The sequence below is a fragment of the Somniosus microcephalus genome, chromosome 1 (genome assembly GCF_052327205.1).
Source record: "Somniosus microcephalus isolate GS21.2 chromosome 1, FLI_Smic_1.0, whole genome shotgun sequence".
Taxonomy (NCBI): domain Eukaryota; kingdom Metazoa; phylum Chordata; class Chondrichthyes; order Squaliformes; family Somniosidae; genus Somniosus; species Somniosus microcephalus.
Window position 1 is genome coordinate 427,672,752 of NC_140987.1, and position 17,520 is coordinate 427,690,271.

General features: G+C 42.3%; 1 protein-coding gene across 6 annotated transcripts in view; it reads left to right on the plus strand.

Moving 5' to 3' along the window:
* The window catches only part of atrx (ATRX chromatin remodeler), a 207,289-nt gene that overhangs the window by 17,932 nt on the left and 171,837 nt on the right, over window positions 1-17,520 (plus strand). For 5 of the 6 annotated variants that reach the window (XM_086000336.1, XM_086000329.1, XM_086000312.1 and 2 more), the window contains exons 2-3: window positions 8,009-8,121; window positions 15,107-15,159. In XM_086000336.1, the coding sequence (XP_085856462.1) occupies window positions 8,009-8,121; window positions 15,107-15,159 (166 nt within the window). The remainder of the gene's footprint in view (window positions 1-8,008; window positions 8,122-15,106; window positions 15,160-17,520) is intronic. The other variant, XM_086000352.1, reaches the window with a different exon arrangement.

Consider the following 17,520-nt stretch of genomic DNA (forward strand, 5'->3'; position numbering starts at 1 on the left):
CCTGCTCCAGGTTGGCAAGGTGTTCACTGTCATTTTCGCCCGTAACCAGGATGTCGTCCAAATAACACTGGGTACCCGGGATCCCTTGCAGGACTTGTTCCATCGCCCTCTGCCAAATAGCCGGAGCTGATGCTACCCCGAATACCAGTCGGTTGTACTGGTAAAGACCTTTGTGAGTGTTTATCGTGAGGTATTTTCTAGATGCTTCTTCTACCTCCATTTGTAGATACGCTTGGGCCAGATGAATCTTGGTAAAGCGTTTCCCTCCAGATAGTGAGGCGAAAATATCTTCTATCCGCGGAAGTGGATATTGTACTGTGTGAAGGACTGGGTTCACAGTTACCTTAAAGACCCCACAGATGCGAACCTTCTTCGGTTCCTCAGGCGTGCTGCTCAATGATTTCTTCATTACAGGAACGATGGGTGTGGCCCACTCGCTCCAGTCCACCTTGGACAGCACACCCGAACGCTCCAGACTCTCCAGCTCTGCTTCGACGGCTGGGTGGGTCGCATACGGTACCGGTCTGGCCTTAAAAAATTTTGGGTTTGCGTTACCTTCAATTTTTATCGTTGCCGTTACGCCTTTGAGTCCCACGTCCTTGCTGGAACACCTCTTTCGCGTCAGTTAGAATTTTTGACAGTCGTCCAGGTGTGACGTCATCTTTTTTGTCAGCCACAGTTAGCGCCTGAATGGAATGCCAATCCAATTGTATTTTTCGGATCCATTCACGTCCCAATAATGGTGGTCCTCCATCTTGTATATATAGATACAGTTTCTGTGTTTCCTTGCCGTTGTATTTAACGGGCACCCTTATTTTTCCTCTGGGGTAGACTTTTTGCCCCGTATATGTCTTCAAGACAATGGACGTGACCTTCAAGGGTATGTGTGAGAATAGCTGCTCGTAGTCTTGTCGATTCATGACTGTTAGGGCTGATCCTGTGTCCAATTCCATCTTTACTTGGGACCCTGCTATCATGAGGGTGACCCAAATGGTTCGGTGATCCTCCTTTGCGATCATGTTGTGTAACTTTAGATAACTTAGTCTCCTGCTCCCGGAGTCATTATCACTCTTCTGATCTTCTGTCCGTCATCTTTTGTACTTTCTTGTACTTTTCCTTAGTTCTTTTAGTGTTGGTTTTCTTTCCCGACCTGCAGACTCGTGCTATGTGTCCCACTTTTCCACATTGCCTGCATACTTTGTCCTTAAACCAGCAATCTTTCTGGTCATGGGTTGTTCTGGCGCAGCGATGGCACTTTTCTGCTCCATATGCCATTTCATTGGTGCTATATTCTTGCGGTTTCTGTTGTATTTCCGCAGCTCCCCGTGCTGCTGCTTCGTAGGATACTGCAACGCTGAAAGCCTTTTCTAGCGTAAGGTCCTTTTCCGAAAGTAGTCGTTTCTGGGTTCCTTCACTCTGGAGCCCGCAGACAAACTTATCCCTTAAGGTATCTGCCAGTCCTGCTCCGAACTGGCAGTGTTTCGATAACTTGTGTAGTTCCGTAAGATAGTCAGCATTACTCTCGTCTTTGTGCTGGTTTCTTTTATGGAACTTGAATCTTTCTGCTATCAGCAGCGGTGTAGGGTTTAGATGTTCCTGTAAGATATTGACAATCTCTTCAAAGCTTTTCTCCATTGGTTTAGCTGGGGTAATTAAATTCCGCAATAGGCCGTACGTTCTCGCGCCCATCAAATTCAATAATACCGACGCCTTTTCATCGGCCACCTCATTTGCCTTGCAGTACACTTCAATTCTTTCCACATACGTGGTCCATTCTTCTATTTCGTTGTTGAAAGCAGTGATGCTGCCAATCTTCGGCATCTTGGGTGGTTTAAAATGGCGCCTCCCGCGCTTTTCCTTCTTCCCCCATGGATTAAAATGGCGCCTCCCGCGCTTTTCCTTCTTCCTGCTGCCAATGCTGCTCCTAGCGTTTTAACTAGTAATGGCGCCCCGCGGCTTTCTGCGCGTCTCTCTTTTGTTAATTTCTTAGTTTTATTCTTCTTCGACGCTGTCCACTGTGCGTCTCTCTTCCTTCCCCTTTTTTATTTTCTTTAACGCTGCCCGACTCTTGAGCACCGGCCGCGCCCTGTGCGCTCCACCCTCTCTCTTTCTTCCCGACGACGCTGCTCGGCCCCCTTGCAGAGCCGCTCGATTGAGCTCTAGCCCGCCGCAGTCCGGGAAGGGTCAGCGCACTACCTGCTACCAGCCCAATTTGCTGGGACACCTTGACTGGAGAACCAAGCCCAGCTCTCCACAGCTTCCCCTGCGATTCTCTGAACTCCGATGGATCACTGGGCGGTTGCCCACGGTCGACGCCCGTTGCTCTGGCTTCGACCTCCAAGAAGCTTCTTTTCAGGGATGGATCCCCGTGAGGTGATGCAGTACTGCAGGTGAGTTTGAACCTGCTCGTCTCCACTGTAGTGTCCGCGTATCAATAACACACGGACTGCAGGAGAACGGTAATAACAGGCGTTTACTGAACAGAGGGTATGCTGGAACTAACTGTACAAATTACTACACGGTGTTATATACAGGTGTGGTCACTACTAGTACTGCAGTATACAGGGGCTGTAAAAGATAGTTCCTCTCTTGGGTACATACATTACAACCTGTATCAGTATCTCTCCTCTAGTGTGTGTCTGTCCTCGTGTAAACTATCCGGATATTCCTCCCCCTCGCATGTATTAGAATGTCTCTAACTCGCACTCTACCTCAATGACTCCGAGCCAAGTTAACACTTGTTGTATTATGAAAAGTTCACAAAGATGACAATAGAAAAGTACAGGAGAGACACTTGAAGCTAACCAGAAATATTTCCCTTAAAGTCCTTGGTTGAATTAGAGGGAGCAATATTGGCACTTTCTAAAAAAAAACTGCCACTGAATTTGTTATTTGTTTAAATTAATAAGATTGGGTTTAAGCAGAAAGCTCTCGAAACACAAATTTAGAACAGCTGTTTAAAAAAACCCAGCTGGTTACAATATAAATACATACGCACACGCACATGCCACGACAGTTTTAAGATCCACCTGTCGCAAATTTAAAAGCTTAAACTGAAAGAGAATTTTATTTCCCACAGTTCCTTCGGAAACTAATTTGATAGTCTTCTCCAATGGTGGTTTCACGCGATAGCAAATACAACTGCGCGGCAAGCACTCGTGCCAAGAACTGAGCGCTCAGCAAATTATGTACTCTACAGGAACTAGATAGCTATAACAAGAAAACACTACATCAGATATTCAGCAGCAACAACGCTGAATAGGAAATGAAAACTTCCTACCCTGAATGTTAACACCCGAAGAGAAAATAGTCTGAGACCAAAAATGCTGAGTAAAAAAGTTTTTAAATTAATATTCCAAGAATTTGTAACATTGCATACTAAGCAGAAATGAGAAGAGGAGGTTTTGCTTTGCAACTGCTGCAGAGGATCGTACATCTTTTACAAAACTACATATCCAGTGGCATCAAATAATTGGATTTTGCAAACAGTGCTTCTTTGAACTACAAACTCAAAATTGTACATAGAAATTGCTATAAACAGGTTTTCTTCCAACTGAAGCACATTGTGCTTAATGCAAACATAAAATGCAACACTGATGGTTTTACTACTTTACAACAAAATAAACCAAAGTCTGAGTAAATAAAAGGTACTCCTGATTTTATGCCAAAAACTTAGGATTTCTGGCTACTTTATGCAATTATAATAGCAGCTAATTTAGTTGTCAACTGGTGCATGTGTTGGGAAATCTGTTGGAGGCGCAGCCCAGTAATTCCAAGAGCAGCCAGAGTCCATTAAAAAAAAATGTATTCAGGATGATCACTAGTAACGCATAATGGTACTTTGAGAAAATTTAAAAGCATGTACTGTAGACAGTTCTTTCCCCAAGGCAGTTAGTCATACACGTTGGCCGGGATTTTATGGTCAACGGCGCTCGCCATTCACCACGCTGACAGCTGCCCACAGACTTTTCGCCGGCTTTTGAGCGGCAACTTGCTGTATTTAGAGATCCAACATGTCGCACTCTACATGGGGGTCTGTGGCGTGAGAGCAGGACAAGCAACAATGTGGCCCTTCAACCAATCAGATTGAAGAATCTTCACTGAGACACGCATAGCATAAACCAGGATGTGTAAGTTAGATTTACAATAGCAAAATACAGCGGATGCTGGAATCTGAAATAAAAACATAAAATGCTGGAAATACTCAGCAGGACAGGCAGCATCTGTGGATAGAGAAATAGAACCAACGCTTCAAGTCTGTGACCTTTTGGCAGAACTCTGATTTGCAGGGCAAATCACAATGCAACTTCTGGATTTCCACATTTAACTGCACGTGCAGACTCTGGAAGTTGCTGTCTGATTTACTCCATAATAGCAGTAGATTTCAGTAAGGGTGATTAGACAGTGGAGATACTTTGGGTAGAACTAAAGAACAGCAAAGGATGCAAGATTCTGGGAGTTGTCTATAGACCTCTTGACGGTGGTGGGGGAGATGTATAAATATGGAGATCGGGGAAGTATGTAGCAAAAACAAAGTGGTTATAACGGGAGGTTTAATTTTCACAGGCTGGGAGAAGTGGAGCAGCTTGAGTAGTAAAGGCAACACATTTTTAGAATGCATTTTGGACAGTTTTTTGAAACCGCCTTTTTTAACACTGGCAAGGGATCAGGTGTAGTAATGAGTAACGAACCAGAATTCGTTAACAATATGATGGTGAGGGGCCATCTTGCAAATAGTGACCATAATATCAATGAATTTGATATTAGATTTGAGAGGGAGAAGGGAAAGTCGCAAATCAAGGTTTTAAATTTAGGCTAGGCAAATTTCGAAGGGATGAAAAATAAATTGGCCGTGGTAAACTGGGCTGAACTGTTAATGGGTAAACCTACAAGCAAACTGGAAGTATTCAAAAGTATTTGGTACAATACAAGCACGGTACATACCCCTGAAAAGCTAAAGTTCCACTTGTGCAGTTACAGAACCATGCTCAACAAATGAGATGAGAGAGTATAAAGCTAGAAGAGGAGCCTTCCACAAATGAAAGGAAAAGTGGTAATCCAGCAGGCTGGGAGAGCTATAAAAAGCAACATTGGGATACAGAGAAGGTGCAAAAAGGGAATATTTAAAAAAAATAAAATAAAAAAAAATGCAAAGGCTATCAAAGCTAACAGTAAAAGTTTGTGTAAATATATTAAGAGAAAGAGAGTTGTAAGGGAGAATATGGGCCCATTAAAGACACATGAGCGTGAGGCTGTAATGGACAATAAGACAGTGGCAGACTTGTTAAATGAATACTTTGTATCCATTTTCACAGTAGAGGACAAAATATCAACGGTACAAGGGAGCTTATAAATAAGTCAAGGGGAGGAACTTACTGTATTTATTATAAGTAAGAAAACAGCAATGGAGAAAATAATAGGACAAGATGGATAAATCTCCAGGACCTGACTGTTTCCACGCCAGGGTATTAAAAGAAATGGGTAAGGAAATTGAAATTGCAGATGCGTTAGTCATAAAATTCCAATACTCACTAGATTTGGGAATTGCACCCTTGGATTGGAAAATTGCAGATGTCACTTGTTTGGGGGGTGGGGGGGAGAGAAACCAGGTAACGACAGATCTTTCCGTTTAACTTCAGTTGTGGGGAAGTTACTGGAATTTATCAACTGGGACAGAGTGGGGCAAGAATGAGCTGATCAAAGAGAGTCAGCATGGATTTATGAACGGCAGGTCATGTCTGAATAACCTAGTTGAATATTTTGAGGAGGCCACTAACATGGCTGATGTGTGAGTGTCCATAGATGTATTGGATTGGAAGAAATGTGAAGCTGTAGGTTTGACATAGCTTTATAATGGGGAAAATTTTATATAGGATGACCAAATAGGGATTCCAAAATAAGGAGTATTCAGCATATGTTGCAAATATATTATGCATTTAAGTGTCCATTGACAGATATTTTATGAAAGTGTATACTTGCATAAGTTGTATTAAATCGTGCTGAAGACTTGTGCTCCAGAACTAGCCGTGTCTCTAGCCAAGCCGTTCCAGTACAGCTACAACACTGGCATATCCTACAATGTGGAAAACTGCCCAGGTATGTCCCCTCCTCAAAAATCAGGACAAATCCAATCCGGCCAATTACTGCCCCATCAGTCTACTCTCAATCATCAGCAAAGTGATGGAAGGTGTCATCGACCGTGCTATCAAGCGGCACTTACTCACCAAAAACCTGCTCACTGATGCCCAGTTTGGGTTCCGCCAGGACCACTCGGCTCCCGATCCCATTACAGCCTTGGTCCAAACGTGGACAAAGGAGCTGAATTCCAGAGGTGAGGTGAGAGTGACTGCTCTTGACATCAAGGCAGCGTTTGACCGAGTATGACATCAAGGAGCCCTAGTAAAACTGAAGCCAATGGGAATTGGGGGGGGGGGGGGGGGGAAACTACCTAGCACAAAGGAAGATGGTTGTGGTGGTTGAAGGTCAATCATCACAGCCCCAGGACATCGCTGCAGGAGTTCCTCAGGGCAGTGTCCTAGGCCCAACCATCTTCAGCTGCTTCATCAATGACCTTCTCTCCAACACAAGGTCAGAAATGGGGATGTTCGCTGATGACTGCAGTGTTCAGCGCCATTCACAACTCTGATAATGAAGCAGTCCATGTCTCCATGCAACAAGACCTGGATGACGTTCAGGCTTGGGCTGAAAGTAGCAGGTAACATTCGTGCCACAGAAGTGCCAGGCAATGACTATCTCCAACAAGCGAGAGTCTAAACACCTCCCCATGACATTCAACGGCATCCCACCATCAACATCCTGGGGGGGTCACCATTGACCAGAAACTTAACTGGACCAGCCACATAAATACCGTGCCAACAAGAGCAGGTCAGAGGCTAGGTATTCTGCGGTGAGTGTCTCACCTCCTGACTACCCAAAGCCTTGCCACCATCTACAAGGCACAAGTAAGGAGTGTGATGGAATACTCTCCACTTGCCTGGATGAGTGCAGCTCCAACAACACTCGAAGCTCGACACCATCCAGGACAAAGCAGCCCGTTTGATTGGCACCCCAGCCAGCACCTTAAACATTCACTCCCTCCACCACCGACGTACCGTGGCTGCAGTGTGTACCATCTACAAGATGCACTGCAGCAACTCGCCAAGGCTGCTTCGGCAGCACCTCCCAAAGCTGCGACCTCTGCCACCTAGAAGGACAAGGGCAGCAGGCGTATGGGAACACCACCACCTCCAAGTTCCCCTCCAAGTCACACACCATCCTGACTTAGAAGTATATCGCCGTTCCTTCATTGTTGCTGGGTCAAAACCCTGGAACTCCCTCCCTAACAGCACTGTGGGAATACCTTCACCACATGGACTGCAGCGATTCAAGAAGGTGGCTCACCACCTTCTTGAGGGCAACTATGAATGGGCAATAAATGCTGGCCTTGCCAGCGACGCCCAGATCCCATAAGCCAATTTTAAAAAAAACATTGTTGATTTTTGAATGCAAGTTGCTTGTGGGAGAAGTTCATTGATATAATTCATATTTATATTTTAATTGTAAATAAATATACTCTTTGACCTGATAATCGGATCCATTTAATAACCAATTTGAAGACCGTATGATGGCATAGGAATAGTGTTTAATCCAGTAAAGAGCATGCAACAAATGGAATAATTGTAATTTCTCTGGATTATGCAAGCTTGTAAAGGCAAATTATTAAATAGTTGTAGAGAGAAAGAGGAAAATGGTTCTTTTAAAAACCCCAAATTGAAAGTAACCTGCATCATACACCATTATCTGACCAAATGGTCAGGCGGGTAGCCTATTTATAAGCCCCTGATGATGCTTTTCTGTCACCGACTACTAAAATAGTTGTTTTTGTTTCCTCTGCTGCCCACTTGCTACTTAAATTTGGGTGTCTGTAATTGCACTCTTAAGAAATACAAATGGATTGGACAACATAGCACTTTTTAAAAAAAAAAAAAACTAACTCTTACTTTTACAGTGAAAGCAAGCTGAATACGTTAGTGCAGAAGCTTCATGAATATCTGGCTCAATCAACAGAACAAGGTGAAGAAACCCTGTCCTCTCCAAAGCTGTCTCTAAATCAGTTTTCAGGTAAATACTCTTAAGTTGATAAATCAATACGATGCAGGCTGATCCTGTTTGCTAATCCATTGGCCAGGTTGCAGTGCAGTAAAGACTTTATATTTAAAAAAAAAATTAAAAAAAATGTTATTCAGAAATACAAAAGTAAAATACTGCGGTTGCTGGAAATCTGAAACAAAACAGGAAATGCTCAGCAGGTCAGGCAGCATCTGTGGAGAGAAAGAAAGAGTTAACGTTTCAGGTCAATAACCTTTCGTCAGAACTGGAAAAAGTTAGAGATGTAACAGATTTTAAGCAAGTGCAGGGGCAGGGAAATTATTCAGTAACTTCACTTGACCAGTGATATTTTATAATCCAATTTTGCACACTCAGGAAATGAGGCTGGCTTCAGTGTTTTAAAATAAAATAGCATAGTAGCTTAAAGAGTAAATGACTGCTTTTGCTCTGGTCCCTTTATTTGTGTGCAATCAGTGCTATTATCTTGGGGAAGGAATGACATTCACATCTAAGAGTTCTGTGTGTACTGAGTCTGAAAAGAAAAATAGTTTTCCAGAGCTTGTGGTACACATGCTGGAAGTTCTTGAGTTTTGCTCCTATATTTGTAAAGAAAGCCTCCTGAATTGAGCTGCTCTGATTGTTATGAAAATGTTAAATTAGAAGAGCAGTTCAACTTAGTGACTTCCATTCAGGGCCAAATAAAAACTGTTATTCATAGGGACTACAGAATGGTAGTTTTCCTACATGCGAACTATCCATTGGAAGACCAGAATCCGCTGGCTTATTTATTGCTGTCAGGGAATATATTCATTGCAAAGATGCACTGAAAATATAGATGGTTTGAGAAATGGTGTCTGATGGTCTTATACTTGACCAGGAGAGGGCTCTGCAATTTTGTCAGAGAATGTCTTGGGGGTGGGGAGGGAGAGAAAGTGCTTAGCCATTGCTTGTGCAGCTTCTCCATCAAGAGCTTGTGTAGCTAGATTTGAAGAGATTGAGACTGATATCTTTCATTCAGCTGATTTGCCCAAGGATGTTGACTAGGATGGTTATTATATGCATTTTCCTTTCTCTTTTCCCCCCCCCCCCATTCATACTGGTCAGCTGTTGCACAGAGAGCTGGGAGTATCTGCTAAACAGTGGCAATGGGAGTGGGAATTCACTGGTAAGTAGTGGGTAAATAGTACAGATAGTGTGTTGTCAACCTGAAATTTAACTAATTTTCTTGCTAAGTCAATCAGCTGTAAGTGGGTTCCTGACTAGGTGTTAATTATTGTGGCTGGCTGTTGACTGACCAGTTGTAACTAATGTGTTTCTGAAAGGTATATATTAGAGGGATATTTGCTGACACACAGAGCTGGGAATATCTGCTAAACAGAGTGGCAACGGGAATTTGGTGAGAGTGGGAATTCGGTGCAGAGTGGGAAGAAGATGCAAAGTGCTTTAAACCAAGGGGCAACAGTAAATATATAAATAATCAGTAATTCATTAGAACTATAGGGATAAAATTAACTAAGTAGAGGATACCAACATTAAAAGGATCTGAATTGCATTAAATAAAAACCTGGTATACATAAATAATTGATAAACAGGAGTAAGGGGGTACTAAACGAAAACACACACATACAGCTGAAACCCATTGCCTGCAATTCCTGTGCCATGTGATAATGTCATAATGATTAGGCAGAGTCAACATGGTTTTATGAAAGGGAAATCATATTTAACAAATTGGAGTTTTTGAGGATGTAACTAGCAGGGTAGATAAAGGAGAACCAGTAGATGTAGTCTATTTGGATTTCCAAAAGGCTTACCATAAGGGGTGTCTCAAAAGGTTGCTATGCAAGATAAGGACTCATGTGGTTGGGGGTAATATAGTCGCATGGATAGAGGATTGGTTAACGGTCAGGAAACGGAGAAGGGATAAGCGGGTCGTTTTCCGGTTGGCAGGCTGTAACTAGTGGGGTACCGCAACGATCAGTGCTTGGGCCTCCGCTATTTACAATCTATATTAATAACTTAGATGAAGGGACCGAGTGCAATGTATACAAGTTTGCTGACGATACAAAGCTAGGTGGGAAAGTAAGCTATGAGGAGGACACAAAGACCCTGCAAAGGGATATAAACAGGTTAAGTGAGTGAACAATAAGGTGGCAGATGGAGTATAATGTGGGGAAATGTGAGCTTATTCACTTTGGTAGGAAGAATAGACAAACAATATTTTTTAGATGGTGAGAAACTATTAAATGTTGGTGTTCAGTGAGATTTAGGTGTCCTCGTACAGGAAACACAAAGTTGGCATGCAGGTACAGCAAGCAGTTAGGAAGGCAACTGGCATGTTGGCTTTTATTGCAAGAGGGTTGGAGTAAGAGTAAGGAAGTCTTACTACAATTGTACAGGGCTTTGGTGAGACCACACCTGGAGTACTGTGCACAGTTTAGGCCTCCTTATCTGAGGAATGACATACAGGAAACTTTTGTTTATCTGGAGGTTAAATGTCTGGAAAGCTCTATCTACCGGCAAAATTCAGGAGTCGGTTCAGATAATTTTTTTTCTTTTCGTTGCTTTTCTCTAGTCCTGGCTCTGCAAGCGTCTCTGTAGCTAAGCAACAGCTTCAACTAGATGCTTGCAAGCTGCGCCAACTGTTTTGAAGCTGTTGCTAAGCAACAGGGTTTGTTGCTTCACACGGAGCTCTGAGCTCCGTATGTTTTAACATTAGCGCTGGTTTCTACGGCAGTTTTGATCTAACGGCACCAGCTCGGTCCCGTCGGTGCCGGATACCAGAAAGTTTCCTGTACTTGCCTTCGAGGCGGTGCAACAAAGGTTCACTGGATTGATCCCTAGGATGAGAGGGCTCTCCTATGAGGAGAGATTGAGTAGATTGGGCCTATACTCTCTGGAGTTTAGAAGAATGAGACGTGATCTCATTGAAACATACAAGATTGTGAGGGGGATTGACGGGGTAGATGCTGAGGTTGTTTACCCTGGCTGGAGAGTGTGCAATTAAGGGGCACAGTCTCAGGATAAGCGGTTGGCCATTTAAGACTGAGATGAGGAGCAATTTCTTCACTTGGAGGGTTGTGAATCTTTGGAATTTTCTACCCAAAATGGCTGTGGATGCTGAGTCGTTGAGTTTATTCAAGACTGAGATCGATAGATTTTTATACTGTAGGTGGAATCCAGGGATATGGGGATCGGGCGGGAAAGTGGAGTTGAAGTTGAGGATCAGCCATGATGATCTTATGTTCTAATGCAACCATTTACCATAAACTTTTGTTTCAAGTATGTCAACCAACTCTGCATCCATGCTGGTACATTTCCTCTTGCACCAAATGCCTGATTTTTTTGAGACAAGGTCTCGTGAAACACCTTATTGAACACCTTCTGAAAATCAGTAGATGCTACATCTACTGCATTCCCCCTTTATCTACCCAATTGGTCACTTCAGAAAAACACATTCCTTGTGGATTCTGTGTATTTGCCAGTTGAACATGTTTGTTCAAGCTGGTGGCTTCCCCCAGTTTGGCTGAGGAATGGGTTTGGGCATAGGTGGGGTCAGGGGCTATTACCAGGTCCCTGATCTTTTGTAGTGCTAGACACCATCTGGTGGAAAGGGGCATGCACCTTAGTGTGGTGGATCATGATTTTTGGAGAGGTCAGGAGCGAAGCAGTTGGGTTGGTGAAGCTTCATAGATTCATAGAAGATAGGAGCAGGAGTAGGCCATTCAGCCCTTCGAGCCTGCTCCGCCATTCAATGAGATCATGGCTGATCATCCAATTTCAGTACCCTGTCCCTGCCTTCTCCCCATATCCCTTGATCCCTTTAGCCTCAAGAAATATATCCAACTCTTTCTTGAATATATTTAATGAACTGGCCTCCACCGCCCTCTGTGGCAGAGAATTCCACAGGTTCACCACTCTCTGGGTGAAGAAATTCCTCCTCATTTCAGTCCTAAATGGCTTACCCCTTATCCTTAGACTATGACCCCTGGTTCTGGACTCCCCGGCCATCAGAAACATCCTTCCTGCATCTAGTCTGTCCAGACCTGCCAGAATTTTATAGGTTTCGATGCGATCCCCTCTCAATCTTCTAAACTACAGTGAGTATAAGCCCAGTCAACACAATCTCTCCTCATACGTCATTCCTGCCATCCCAGGTATCAGCCTGGTGAATCTTCGCTGCACTCCCTCCATGGCAAGAACGTCCTTCCTCGGGTAAGGTGATCAAAACTGCACACAATACTCAAGGTGCGGTCTCACCAAGGCCCTGTACAACTGTAGCAAGACATCCTTGTTCCTGTACTCGAACCCTCTTGCTACGAAGGCCAACATACCATTTGCTGCCTTAACCGCCTGCTGCACCTGCATGCTTACCTTCAGCGACTGGTGCACAATAACACCCAGGTCTCTTTGCACTGCCCCTTCTCTCAATCTATTGCCATTCAAATAATCTGCCTTCCTGTTTTTGCCACCAAAGTGGATAACCTCACATTTATCCACATTATAGTGCATTTGCCATGTTTCTGCCCAATCACCCAACCTGTCCAAATCGTACTGGAGTTTCACGACATCCTCCTCACAGCTTACCCTCCCACCCAGCTTTGTGTCGTCTGCAAATTTGGAGATATTACATCCAATTCCCTCGTCCAGATCATTAATATATATTGTGAACAGCTGGGGTCCTAGGACCGATCCTTGCGGTACCCCACTAGTCACTGCCTGCCAATCGGAAAACGACCCGTTTATTCCAACTCTTTGCTTTCTGTCCGCCAACCAGTTCTCTATCCATGTTAATACCTTGCCCCCAATCCCATGTACCTTAATTTTGCACGCTAATCTCTTATGTGGGACCTTATCGAAAGCCTTCTGAAAGTCCAAATATAGGAAACTTTGTGCTATCCGGAGGTGAGCTATCCGGCAAACTGGAGCCACCGGCAGAAATCCGGTGCCGTTTTTTATTCTTCTTTGTTTTATTTGCTTTTTTTCCCACAGTCAAGCAGCTTTAGCTACAGACCCTTGCAGCCACACATGAGTGTTTAGAAGCTGTTGCTAAGCAACAGTGATTGTTGTCCGATACGTCCGTATCTTTCAACATTAACTCTGGAGTGTACGGCACTTTTTAGGCAACGGCAGCAGCTCGGTCCCGTCAGTACCGGATAGCGCACAGTTTCCTGTACACCACATCCACTGGTTCTCCCTTATCTATTTTACGAGTTACATCGTCAAAAAATTCCAGTAGATTAGTCAAGCATGATTTACCTTTTGTAAATCCATGTTGACTTTGTCCGATCCTGTCACTGCTTTCCAAGTGCTCTGCTATTACATCTTTTATAATAGACTCTAGCATTTTCCCCACTATCGATGTCAGGCTTACCGGTCTATAATTCCCTGCTTTTTCTCTACCACCTTTTTTGAATAGTGGGGTAACATTAGCTACCCTCCAATCCATGGGTACCGTTCCAGAATCTATCGAGTTCTGGAAGATGACCAGCAATGCATCTACTATCTCTAGGGCCACTTCCTTAAGTACCCTGGGATGTAGACCATCAGGCCCTGGGGATTTATCGGCCTTCAGTCCCATCAATTTTCCTAACACCATTTCCCTACAAATACTGATTTCTTTCAGTTCCACCCTTTCATCAGACCCTATGTTCCCCGGCATCTCTGGGAGGTTATTTGTGTCCTCCTTTGTGAAGGCAGAACCAAAGTATGTATTTAGTTGGTCTGCCATTTCCTTGTTTCCCATTATAAATTCCCCTGATTCTGACTGTAAGGGACCTATGCTTGACTTCACCAATCTTTTTCTCTTCACATATCTATAAAAGCTTTTACAGTCAGTTTTTATGTTCCCTGCTAGCTTACACTCATATTCTATTTTCCCTTTCTTAATTAATCCCTTTGTCCTCCTTTGTTGACTCCTAAACTGCTCCCAACCCTCAGGATTATTGCTTTTTCTAGCCAATTTAAATGTCCTCTCCTTGGATCTTATGCTATCCCTAATTTCCCTTGTTAGCCACGGTTGAGTCACCTTTTATGTTTTATTTTTATGCCAAACTGGGATGAACAAATTCTGTAGCTCATCCATTCGGTCTTTGAATGTTTGCCATTGCCTATCCACCGTCAACCCTTTGAGTAACATTCCCCAATCAATCCTACCCAACTCACTCCTCAGACCACCGTAGTTTCCTTTATTTAAATTGAGGACCCTTGTCTCTGAGTCAACTACTTCATTCTCCATCTTAATGAAGAATTCGATCATATTATGACCGCTCCGACCCAAGGGGCCTCGTACAACAAGATTGCTAATTAATCCTTTCTCGTTACATAATACCCAGTCTAAGCTGAGGTAACAAGTAGTCATTACCATTCAGGTTGCACCAAAACCGGGCTTTATTTCTGGTGGGTTTAAGAGTGTGCTTCCACTACATTGCCAACCTTGTGCTTAAAAAAAAAAAAAAAAAAATCATTAAAATAAATAATTGTTTACATAATATGTTTAACAACTCAACAAGCAATGTTATGGCAGAAAAATACAATTTGTGCATATACCTGAGACCATCGATTCAAATGTATAAAACTGACTTTTTTTCTTTAACTCCATGCAAGTATTCAGATTGATAATTGGACCATAACATTATATGGTCCATCCTAAGTATCTTCTCTCCTATTTAGCATCTATTTTTTGAAGATGAACTTGTGTTTTTAAGTGAGAATTTTATTAATACATCCTTTAGGAACATAGCATGGTGTAAGACAAGTGACTTAAAAAGCGCGTTGGCGGTAACAACGTGAAGCTCACTGAATTACTAATATTAAACCGACACATCAACACTATGGAATCATTTACTGTAGTTGACATTCAGACCTCCCTTTTGTGAATTGTAAAACTGCTATTTACCCAATTATTGCATCTCCTAAAAGATGCTTTGGTTTCAGCAACAGAATGATATGGTTTTATAAACCTTCCAGTTGAATGTGAATTACTTTTGTTTATTTTCAGGTAAAGGGAACAGAACTGTTGTTTCCACTTCATCACATATGGAGCATAAAGAGGTTTGTTCCAGTCTTGCTCTGCCAAAGAAATGCACGTAAAAACTTACTTGAGCAAAACTACTGGCTTCTAGTTTGAGTACTGGATTTAAGTTGCAGTTATAATATTTTCAAACTACTTGCCTAGCAAAGTGTTTGGACATGTATAAATAATCATACAATATTAATTTGTTTTTGTCATTGTTTTGATTATTTTTGAAACTTAACTGTACAATCCTGAATTCAAAGGAATGCCAGTATAAACTATGGTACTTCATTATATTGAACATTATTTTTGCATTCCTGTAGATGTGAATTGAACATTTATATTTGTTTCCTGTTTTCTGTACCCTCGGTCCTTCCTCAGAGTTTTGAAAATTTTGGGTCACCTGTTACATCGTGCTAATACCCCTTATGTGTGGCCTCTCGTGTGCTGCATATAGTGTTCCCTCTTTGATTCTTTATTTTTCCATTATGGATGTTATTTTCTTTCCAGGCTGGCCCTGTGAGTGAATTAGATTTTTTGTTTAGATTTCTGTGGGTGCCATTTATTTTTAATTGTTTTTCCTCATCTCTCTCTCTTTCTCGCACTTTTGCACTCTCACTCTCCCCAGCCCCAAATCTGTGGGAATAAGACCAGAAACTTTAAGGCATACATTGTCATGGCCCTTTTAGTTAACCAGTCTACAATATTGGTGTTTTCCAGCTTAATTTTATTTTTGGTTCTTGGAGATAGCAAGTAATCTTTTACAATGTTTCTATTTTATTAAAAGAAAAGTCTGTTCCCAGAGTGGAGGGAAGAATCCACTTGCTTAAATAGGAAAAGCAAGAAAGTAAACCATAAAGGTAGCTTATCTCGTAGACTGGCTTTGTTTGGGATTTGAAGATAAGGGCACAAGGATTGAAGGTGGCAGTTAACGAATTTCTGCCAAAATATTAAATTGTGATTTGATCAGTGTCTCAAATACATAAATAGTGAAGGACCAGATCCATTTTTCGTTCTTGCACTTCCTGTTTCGGATGGCATGCAGGGTTTCACTGCATTGTAGAATCGTGTTTCTTTGGCAAAGATTGAGGCTCATCTAGGAAAAACTAGTCAAATGCTTGTAGTTGTAGTATTTGGTGAATCTTTTGAAACCGACTTCCACCCCACCTGGTCAAGGGAAAACACCCAACAAAGCAAATGCTCTTTTTAAAGAATCTGAAATGTGAGCAAACCATATTGAACAAACTACCTCCCTATACTTTCACAAAAGCAGCATTGGCTGAATACAATGATAGGAATATAAAATCTGATGAAATGTTCCCAAGCAGGGAATAACATTTCTCCCTTTCTTCCATGCCACTCAAGAAAAGGGGTCCTGCTTTGGAAGAGTCAACCCAGGGCATATGTAAAAGGATAAATTAAATACAGGTCAAATGTAACATTGTTATATATGGTGTGACTTTGGCAGCTGAGTTGATGTAAACCAACTTCAATCACTGATGCAGATTTCTCTAAAATGAACATTTGAAATTTCTTTTCTGTGCTTTGTAATAAATGCATTCAACTTGAAGTCAAAACTTGCTGTCTGTTTATTTTGGAGGGTGGAGACGTCCTCTTTATTTCTAATATCATGAGTAGAAAATAAGAGTCATCCATTCATTACCTGTTCTAAGCAGTAACTGCCACAGACTTGCTGGCTGGTTTGGTGCACACTCTTGGTTTTTGCATTTGGGAAATAAAAATCAGAGGATGCTTTTGCAGTGTAGCCAGATGTAGCAGGTAGCATTGTAACATTTCCACATGTGTCTGTCTATGTTTCCAGTAGTAGAAATTTAAATCAGTATTATTGATTGACCTTGAATAGTCCTTATTCATAAATGATGTTTCTGTACATTATTTCTGCCACTTCCCTGCAGGACTTTATGGTTGAGGAAATGAATTAATGACGACTTCAAGTTTAGATAGCCTCAGTTGAAAGAAAAACTAGAGGAAGTGTATATCATTATAGAGAAAAGGAGGATGTCACAACATGCGATCTCGAGCGTTTGTTAAAGTAACTGAAGAATTTTCCGTGTTGAATATAGAATCTTCCTATTTATTTTGTTTGTCACAAGTTTCTGTCCTCCAATAGAAACCTTGGTAACACTGTAACCTTAATTGAATTATAAAAGGATTATTTTTTCTCTTCCCAGTCTTGAGTCTTGAAGCTGTGTTCCTTGAGAGTCCTAACACAGCATACTGAGCCATCCTCACCAGCTGCCATGAACTTTCACTCTCCACATCAGGATTGGGAACTTCCCCATTCTTTGCGTGACCCACTTGTGTATACGCCTAAGAATCCACGGCTCCTCTCTTGACAGGCAGAATAGTTGATCTCTGTTCTGTTGAAGGCTTTATAT